At 39.6% G+C, this 9,537-nt stretch overlaps 1 protein-coding gene across 1 annotated transcript; it reads left to right on the top strand.

The window, feature by feature from the left end:
* Window positions 1-257: 257 nt before the first annotated feature.
* Window positions 258-9,386, top strand: ANKRD1 (ankyrin repeat domain 1). Its single transcript, XM_074959990.1, has 9 exons — window positions 258-488; window positions 2,555-2,734; window positions 4,656-4,793; window positions 4,904-5,011; window positions 5,768-5,866; window positions 7,208-7,306; window positions 7,472-7,570; window positions 7,754-7,852; window positions 9,223-9,386. The coding sequence occupies exons 1-9, from the start codon at window positions 462-464 to the stop codon at window positions 9,319-9,321; spliced, it is 948 nt and encodes a 315-aa protein (XP_074816091.1). The 5' UTR covers window positions 258-461; the 3' UTR covers window positions 9,322-9,386.
* Window positions 9,387-9,537: the final 151 nt, after the last annotated feature.

The raw sequence follows: 9,537 nt of genomic DNA, 5'->3' as shown, positions 1-9,537 counted from the left end.
CCTTTCCGGTATCTCCTAGTGGTCTGAAAGTCAGCAGGGGTGGGGGAAAAAAGCAATATCAACAGACAGCTGTCCTAGTGGGCACTGGATAGACAGAATGATTAGCATTGCTGAGCTATTTAGTCATTGCCAATGGAATGATGAGCTCATGTTGCATAATGAGTCACATATTCAGTGTGGTTAGACTGTAAGCCTAACCCCCTGCCACAGAACACCCCCACCCTATCCTGACCCCGACACTAGGTCTGGCTAGTTAACACATGTGGAATGAGAATGTACCTACCTCTGAGCTGGCAGCATTAGGGATATACTTGGATTCCCAGGTTGGAAGATTATCTCACTCAGTCTAAGTTCTCCCAAAGATATATAAGCTAAGCTATCGTGGTGAGTCTCAGCAGAGCTGACCTGAGCACTAGCGGATTTCAATCATAAAGGAATACAACTTACAACCATTGGCAAACATGATGATGCTGAAAGTAGAGGAGCTGGTAGGTATAAGCTACTTTTCATTCACAATTATTGTTATTTCAGGATTTTTATTGTAACTAATCAGTGGGAGTCTTTATTATTACAGGTACTTAAAGGACAACTATCACTGTGATATTCTGGTACATAATTATACCTATTATACCACATTATGCTTGGAGGAGCTTGTTTTAATTATTCCTTGAGTGTTGAGTTCACCATGTAATGTAACAAAGTAGTTGACTGGGTTTTGTATTGGAAGATGACTCACCAGAAGGAATGGTGTAGCCTGGCATTCGTTGTATACTTTTTACTTTGTTTTTTAAGCTTAGTTGCTGCATTTGTATGCAAATCACAAACATTTAAAAGGTGCGCACTCAGTAAAAGGAGAAAAAGGTCTAGATGTTAATTAGTTCTCAACCAGGGGTACACGTACTGCTTGGGGTAGGCTGAGGTCTTCCAGGGGGTACATCAACTCATCTAGATATTTGCCTAGTTTTACAACAAGCTACATAAAAAGCACTAGCGAAATCAGTACAAACTAAAATTTCATACAGACAATGACCTGTTTATAGTACTCAATATACTATACACTGAAGTGTAAGGACAGTATTTATATTCCAATTGATTTATTTGATAATTATTTGGTAAAAATGAGAAAGTAAGCAATTTTTCAGTAAGTGTGCTGTGACACTTATATTTTTATGTCTGATTTTGTAAGCAAGTAGTTTTTAAGTGAGGTGTAACTTGCATGCAAGACAAATCAGACTCACGAATGGGGTACAGTAGTCTGGAAAGGTTGAGAGTCACTGGTGTAGATTATATAAGCAAGACTGTTTCCTTTGTACTTTTAATGTAATGTTGAGAATCACTAACAAAAATTCCTATAAACTGTTTTTCATGGTTTAAGGAGTTTTTTGAAAGATAGGCTGAACACTACAAATTAACAAACTTGATTTGACCAATAAACTGAGCAAACAGGACAAATGTAGAGGAACACTGGAATGTTGTTAGGAAACTCCTTTTCCTCCCAGAAGAATACTTTAACATAGAATTGCTGTACAGCATAGTTAGTAAATACTGGAGTTAAATTCTTTGGCAAAGTCCCTCCAATTTCTGCACTGCTAAATTCTCCAACAAACCAAATTGTGTAACAGTTTTTGATTGCAAAACCATTCCAGATCATATGCTTTTAGCAAAATAAATCCCAAACAGAAAGGTTAACACACACACTTTGAAAGTACTTGATCAATCATAGGAAACAATTTCAAGGACTGTTCTCATTTGTGTTGCTATGTCACAATAACACCTGGTGTGTATAGACTACCTAAAGCTACCATTATCCAGCAACATTGAAGTCAATGGGAACTTTACCATTGACTTCACTAGGTGAGGAGCAGGCTCTTAGCCTATGTATCACACCTGTTTTAACTCTATTGTATGTGTCTGAATTAGATGGCAAACTCCCGGACACTAGCATATCTTCAGCTATGTCTGCAGCATGCAGACTGTGCTTGTAAGTAATAAGGAATGATTTTGCACTGACAGGAAGTTGATCAGGTTGCTTTAATGTGTCTTTCCACCTTGAGCTTCTATGACTCTGATCAATGTTACACAGGATAGAAATTAATGGGAAAACAGAAAGAGATGTTGGCTTTGTAGTCAGACACTTGCTGCAGTAGTACTACTGTTATCAGAGCAGCAACCAAGACCCAGCCAGTCAGAAAGGGGATTCAGAACTTCATAATCCATGCTAACTGCTACAGGGCCTGATACAACATCCACTGACATCAATGGGAGTTTCTTCATTGACTTCTATAGATGTTGGATCAAGCCATTAATGAAATTGCAGCAACCATTGTCATAAAGCCAATCCTGTTGCAGAGTGTGAGTAAGTACTGGGCTCCGACTGTCACACACACACAGTCTAGGGACAGATAGAACACTTACACATAGGTTTTTTTTTTTTTTTTAACCTTTTTTAACTTTTAACCTTTTTTTAAACTTTTTTTTAACCACTAAGTGTTCCCAGTAGGTGGGTGCTTAAGACATGGTGCTGCAATCACAAAACATTGTGTTCCCTTTTCAGGTGACAGGGAAGAAGAGTGACAGTAAAGAGACTGTAGATTTCCTCCCAGAGGACTTCAAAAATGGAGAGTACGAAACTGCTGTAAGATTAGAGAAACAAGAGGACCTTAAAACACTCTCTAAGCACTCCCTGACCCGAGGAAACCTGACCTATGAAAAGGAGAAAAAGCAACAGGCAGAGGTAAGCGCTTTGATTTTGTGTTCATTTTTATCATCATGTGCCTGCTGTACTGGTGTAGCCCTAAAATGCCACATGATTTTGTTCTAACTAAAATAATTTTATGATGAGCATAAGAAGCAAAACCTTTGCAGCTCACTTCCCAGTGAGAAAGGAAAGGATCCCATGGTCTTCAATGGACTTTGCATCAGGCCAGTAATGCTGTCAAGCTGTTTCTAAAGCTCTCTTCATTTGTAATTTTTAACTGAAGAACTAGGAATCTTTTCTGTCCAGAAGGTATCTGCTGCCAGCTGTAGAGTATGTTAAGGAGTAGCATATATGGGAAAAGCTCTCCCATTCATAAACATAACCATTGTCACTATCAGCTAGACAGCCCTTATTATCCAAATTGGCTCACTTACACCATTCCCCTGCCAAGTGTTAATAGCAAAGTTCTGTACCTTAGTCTCCTGTTACTAAGGGCCTTCCTTTCCAGAACACCCTGCGATGTGCTTACTAGCCAGAAAGCCAGTGGCTTTGGATGAGGCCCTCATTACAGAGCACATCCAAAACAGGAGAAGGTGAAGCTACTTGATTAAAATTCCCCTTAAAATAGACATGAAGTGTCTGCTCACCAAGTCATTTTACATTTTTAGTTATTTAGGGCCAGATTCTAGCCCCTTTACTCTCCTCACGTTGCACTGTAACAGGGCATGCTCTGGTCCTACCCTCAGATGCCCCAGGAACCGCTCAGACTCTCCGCTGAGTAGCAACTTCGCATCATTGATTTACATTCCCATACAACAAAATTACATACAGTGCATCCCTCCTTTACCTTTTCCTGCAGGGCCTGGGAAGTATAGAGATCACTACATTCAGATAGTCCTGCTTACTCCTTCTGTAGCCCCTGTACTACCTTCCTGCAACCTTACTCTATCAACAGAGGGGTATAATTGGATTATCCAGCCTCCAACCTGATCAGATAATTAGCTTATACCTCCCCAATCAGCCTTCTTAAGGCAGCTGGCTGATGCCTAAATGATCAGAGGGCTGGCTCACCTGCTAGCTTGCAGCCCTGTTGAGTAATCCTACTGAAGTCAAGAGGACTACACAATATGGGTAAGAATGGTAGAATCTGGCTCTTTATCAGTTAGTTTTTTAGTCATTAGGGGCCAATTTCATACTTATAAGCAGGTGTAACTATAGTGACTTCAGTGCTGCTGCACCTTTTTACACCAGATCTGAATTAGGCCTTAAGCATTTACTGGCGCCTCTTTTTAAGGACAGCAGTGAGCTTTTTAGTAGATTACTGCGGTGTAACAATACTGAATGAAACTACAAGTCAGTACGAACCCTGCATTTATTTAAAGGTGTATTTTCCTTTTGCTATCCATAGTATCAGTACAACCATCACAATTCACAGGTTTCATAGATTTACGGTCAGAAGGGACCATTATGATCATCTGTCTGACTTATATTTCACAAGCGGTAGTATGTCACCCAGTGATTACTGCATCTACCACAACAAGTTGTGGTTGAAAGGTAGAGCCCTGCAAATCTGTGTATATCCGCAAATCGTGGATGGATATGGATCCAAATTTTATATCTAGAGCCCTGCAAATCAGAGGGTATCCACTTTATATTTGAGGACCATACTCCTGGATTGGATGTGGATAGAAATTTTGTATTTGCGCAGGGCTCTATTGAAAGGGCATACCTTTTAGAAAGAGATGCAAATTAACTTAAAGGCTACAAGTGATGGGGTATTAACCGCATCCTTTAGTTACTATTCCAGTGGTTAATTATCCCATGCAGTTAAACAGTGGCATCTTATTTCCCATTTGAATTTAGTTGATTGACAGTGTAAACTGCATTGCCATGCTGAAAGGAAAGGAGTTTTGCATTCCCTCTGGACTCAGTCTTATCATTTGCTTGTTTCATTCAGCTCAAGAAGAAAAAGTTAGAGGAGAGACCAAAACTTGAAAACTTGCAAGATCTTGAAAAAATTATTCAGCTGAAGAAAAGGAAAAAATGCACAAAAATGAAGGTGCCTGTTTTAAAGGAACCTGAACCAGAAGTTATTGTAAGTTCCATTGTTAGAAAGTGCATTCTTTTATGAAAGACTTGATGGAATTTCTGGAGCAGTGTACAGCTGTAACACATGCTTATATTCTGTAAATTTGTCTCCATCAGTCAGGACCAGTGGACATACCTACATTTTTAAAAGCTGCACTGGAGAATAAATTGCCAGTAATTGAAAGATACCTGTCAGACAAAGGGGATCCAGATGCTTGTGATAAGGTATAACTTTTATTCTTATCACTTCAGAAAGATAGCGGCAAAAGAGATCACGGGGTGTAGTTAGGCAAAATTCCAATTTCCATTACATTTTGTAGCCTCTCTTATCCTTTTGCAGCATAAAGGAAAGAGAGTTAACTACAGGAAACTACAACTTACTACGTTTTCTTGCTTTAAAGGCACCCCTGGGAACCAACAAAGTGTATTTTTACCTAGGAAAGTCTGGATATTTATTGGAAACGTGCTGGCAATCAGGAAACCCTGATTTCCTTTGGCAAAAGGCCTTTCAATGCTGCAGGATTCCATGACAATGAGCTATAATACAGAAGGCTTTCTGCACAGTTACCAAAACAGGATTCTTTCATTCTTAAAAAGCACAGCTTTGTTTGGATATCTGACTCTACCACATTCCAAGCTAGGAAGGAACTGTCTGATTCCTTACACTATACCCTGCTTTAAACTGCATTTGTAACATAGTATAATATGGACGTGGGAATTCAAGAGGTTCAGAAGGTTTTTAATTTGAATGCCACATTGCAGACATTACTCATGCCCTTTAAAATGTGCTGGGTAGGCAACTGTCATCTAGGAGGTTGCTATTAAAATTTAGCAGATTTAAGGTCTCAAAAGCATATGCACTCAGAAATGAATCAGCATAAAATGTGTGTTTGCTATCATCCCAGGGTACAAGAAGGAAAAGGATTTCACAAATCTCTGTGCCACGTACAGTATTTGACTTATCCCTGTTTTAATTGACAGTACCAACGCACTGCATTGCACAGGGCATGCTCAGAAGGACATCTGACGCTGGTGGAAAAGTTAGTGGAAGCTGGAGCCCAACTTGAGTTCCAAGACATGGTATATACATCTGTTTAAGTTTTTTTGCAAAACCCACCGACCCATACAAGAGACGTCAGAATTACAGGGTCCATCACAAAGCAATTAGAGCAGCTTTTCAGAGTGTACCCCAAAAACAGGACTATTGAGAAGGGAATATAAGGGAAGGGTGTCTGCCCCTTCTCCTGCACCCTCCCCAAATCGGCTGCTGAAAGATGTGAGGATGAGAAACAGACTGCCCAGCATATCTTCTGTTGCTTATTCACAACAGAGCCTGACAAAAGCCCAAAAGAGTAGCAAACCTGGGGTCAGGACACTACTCCAGGCCTGTTGCCTCTACAAAGTGGTAGAGATGCCACAGCCTCATCAACTGATCGCAGGTGCACTGCAATACAACCCCAATGCCTGGGCTGGGATTTCAGCCCGGAGCAGAAGAGAGGACGCTGCTCTTCTGGAATGCTGTCCCTAAGTGGGGTTGAGTAGCAACAGCATTTGCTGCTGCTTCTCCCCTCCTGACTATTTGCATCATTACTACAGGGCAGGGAACAGAGAAGCCTCACTTAACCCTCCAGTGACTGGAGGTGGGAGTTGTAGAAGGGATGAAGGAACAAGAAGGATTCCCAAGAGGCAGGAGGAAACCTGGGGAGTAGATGGTGAGAGGGACCCCTCCCCATCTGCAGAAGAGCTTGGAAAAGATAATGGTTCTTTACACTGAGCTTTGTTTTTCTTATGTTTTGGAGTCCAAAAGGCATCAAAACAGAGTAAAAAAAATATTGCTAGACATCAAAAACTGAACACCAGACTTGGCTGCCCAGAGTTAGGTTTCTAAACCCATAGCAGGCACCCAAATATAAGTAGCCTGATTTTTAAAAGTGCTGATCACTCACTGCTCCCGTTGAGTTCACTGAGATTTGTGGGTGCTGGACACTTTTGAAAGGACAGATCATTCAAAATTAGGGAGGGCCTCCATATAGGCAGCCAGGTTTGAAAATTTTGGACCTCTTGTTTTAAATTACTGTGTAGAAAAATAAATCTGCACTTAGTACAGGTTTAATTTAAGGCATGTTATAATCATCAGGTAACCCATAGCCGGGCCCAGACACCCTCCACTATTGCAGTGTTGCCAGATCCTACTGCCTTTAAGTCCAACATACAATGATTGTGAAGGATGACAAATCAGCAGGGCTAGAGACAGTCGGGCCAAATAAGAAAAAGCTGCTAATAGCTACAGCTCAGTGGTCGCTGACTTACAGTAATTTGATTTAGGTCAGACTGAATTAAAAATTTTTAAATGAATAAATATTGGTTTTATCACAATTGTTTAATTTGTTGGGTTTTGGTTCAATTATTTTATGGTTGTAGCTTGAATCTACTGCTCTTCACTGGGCATGTCGTGGGGGAAGCCTGGAAGTTCTGAAATTCCTGCTCAACAAAGGAATAAACAGAAACGCCAGAGACAAGGTATGTTCTTATATGGCTTTTTAAGCTGGATGTGAAAAATGGATCGATCCTCAATTCATTATTTTGGCAGCTGTTCATCATGTACTGGCTCTAAATCAGATTTGATTATTTTTTGTTGATGATTTTCCTGCTCCCTCTGATTGTTTTCTCCCTCCCGTTGACTAGTTGCTCAGTACACCTTTGCACGTAGCTGTGAGGACGGGTCAGTATGAATGTGCTGAGCACCTCATTGCCTGTGAAGCAGACCTCAATGCCAAAGACAGAGTAAGTAAAATATATAAATTTACTTTAGAGGCTAACTCTCAATTACAATCTAGCACTGAGCTGACAATATGCCTTTATAATTCCACTTGATTGTAAAATGACTGTGTCCTTTGTTCAGTCTTGAAAGATGGGTGAGCACAGCAGAATCTAAGCCAGTAATCAATCTTGTTTTGTTTGTTTTAGGAAGGAGATACACCACTTCATGATGCAGTGAGGCTGAATCGTTATAAAATGATTAGACTCCTGATTATGTATGGAGCAAATCTACATATAAGGAACTGTGTAAGTAAGATTAGTACAGAATCTTCCCATCAGAATAGTTTAATAGATCTGCAGGCTAGAAGGAACCATTAGGATGATCTAGTCTGACCTCTTATTTAAGATTAAAGTAGAACGTATTGAAAAATGGTCTGTTTTATGAAAAATTTTCAGTACATTTTTGAAAAAAATCAAATTTTTTATCCAACTCTGATTTAAAATTATACCCCACCTTAAATCTACCAAGTGACCTATCTTAAAAAAAAAATGCACAATTATTATTATTTTGGAGCGATTCTTTCTTACAACCTGTTGCACTTTCACTGTATGTTCGTAATATTTTAAACATCACAAACTGAAGTTAACTCTTAACCCCTTAAAAAGAAAGTCAGCTGATGGCTGGTCTTGGCTGTGTCTGGATGAATAGTTCATTAGTAACCTGACCAGCTGGACCTATAAATCAATCGGGGAGAACTCTGGCTAAGCAGAACTTTTACAGATTAATTTCGGAAGCCCAAAAACTGACCTTTTGCATTTGGTAATTCTGACAGTAGCAGCTATGGCGTAACAGGAAAATGTCTGTAACCAGTTGTTAAAATACTCATCCCTGCTCACAAAATCAAGAAATGTTTTTCCCAAAGCCATGGCAGGCTGGAAAGTGACCTCTCTTGCCGTCAATCACCAATTTTTGCACTTGGATTTTTCCCAAATTGTTATCTGCCTTGCTGCCCAGGGACTGCACTTTGCTAAGACTGCCAGGCAACTTCCTCAGTCCACTCTATTTAGTCCCTCTGTAACACAGTCACTAATGACCATATTCATCAGCATATGTATGACGAATGGACAGTAAGTGCTGAAAGCCAAAAATCTGCTCGCTTAGGCCTTGTCTACAACAAGTTGTACCTGTTTAGCTTAAAGTGTGATTTTTTTTTTTTTTAAAGCTGTTTTAGTTAAACTGTTGCAACCCCCTACGTGGACACTTATTTCAGTTTAAGAGTGATTTATGGTTTAGCTAACCAAATTCCTGATTAATTTAAGCTAAAACAAAATAAACTTTGTGTAACTGAACAGTTAGATGTTTTAACAGATTAAATTTAAAGTGTGCTTTATTATTGATCAGGACATTTACTAACAGCGTCTGCTCCTGCAACCACTGAAATTAGTGGATATTTGTTAGCCGCTAACTTTGAAAGGAGCAGGAATACCTCTATAGAGCAGGGCAGTGAATACCATGGTGATGAGTTTGTCAGAACTTAGGTGTCATCAAATATAGAAAGACCATACATTAGACATATGTGTCTGACACACAGAACTAGAAGAGAACAGGGACATTAATTTACGTAAGTTTACCAACTGAAATTAAACCTGGTTCCCCTCACTCCTTTTTTGAATAGGAAAAGAAAACCCCTATGGATCTTGTTCTTCAGTGGCAGAATGGCACCAAAGAGATATTCAACAGCCTTAAAAAGAACTCCCATATAAACACATTCTGAAGAGAGAAAAATTACTTGCCTGGAGAAAAGTAGTCTTCTCTTCAGCAGTTTAAAGGCACCAACCAACCTCAAGAAAAATTGCACTGAACATGCTATTTTTACTGAAGAAAAAAATGTGTAGCCTAGCGGATTATTTGTAGCTGCCTTTGTTGGAATACTCTAGAACAAAGATTCAGAAATATTTAAAAACCATTTGTGTTAAAATTCCATTGATTA

This window comes from Natator depressus, chromosome 7 (assembly GCF_965152275.1).
Source record: "Natator depressus isolate rNatDep1 chromosome 7, rNatDep2.hap1, whole genome shotgun sequence".
Lineage (NCBI taxonomy): Eukaryota > Metazoa > Chordata > Testudines > Cheloniidae > Natator > Natator depressus.
The sequence above is the reverse complement of the archived record's forward strand: the minus strand, read 5'-3'. Positions and strand labels throughout refer to the sequence as shown.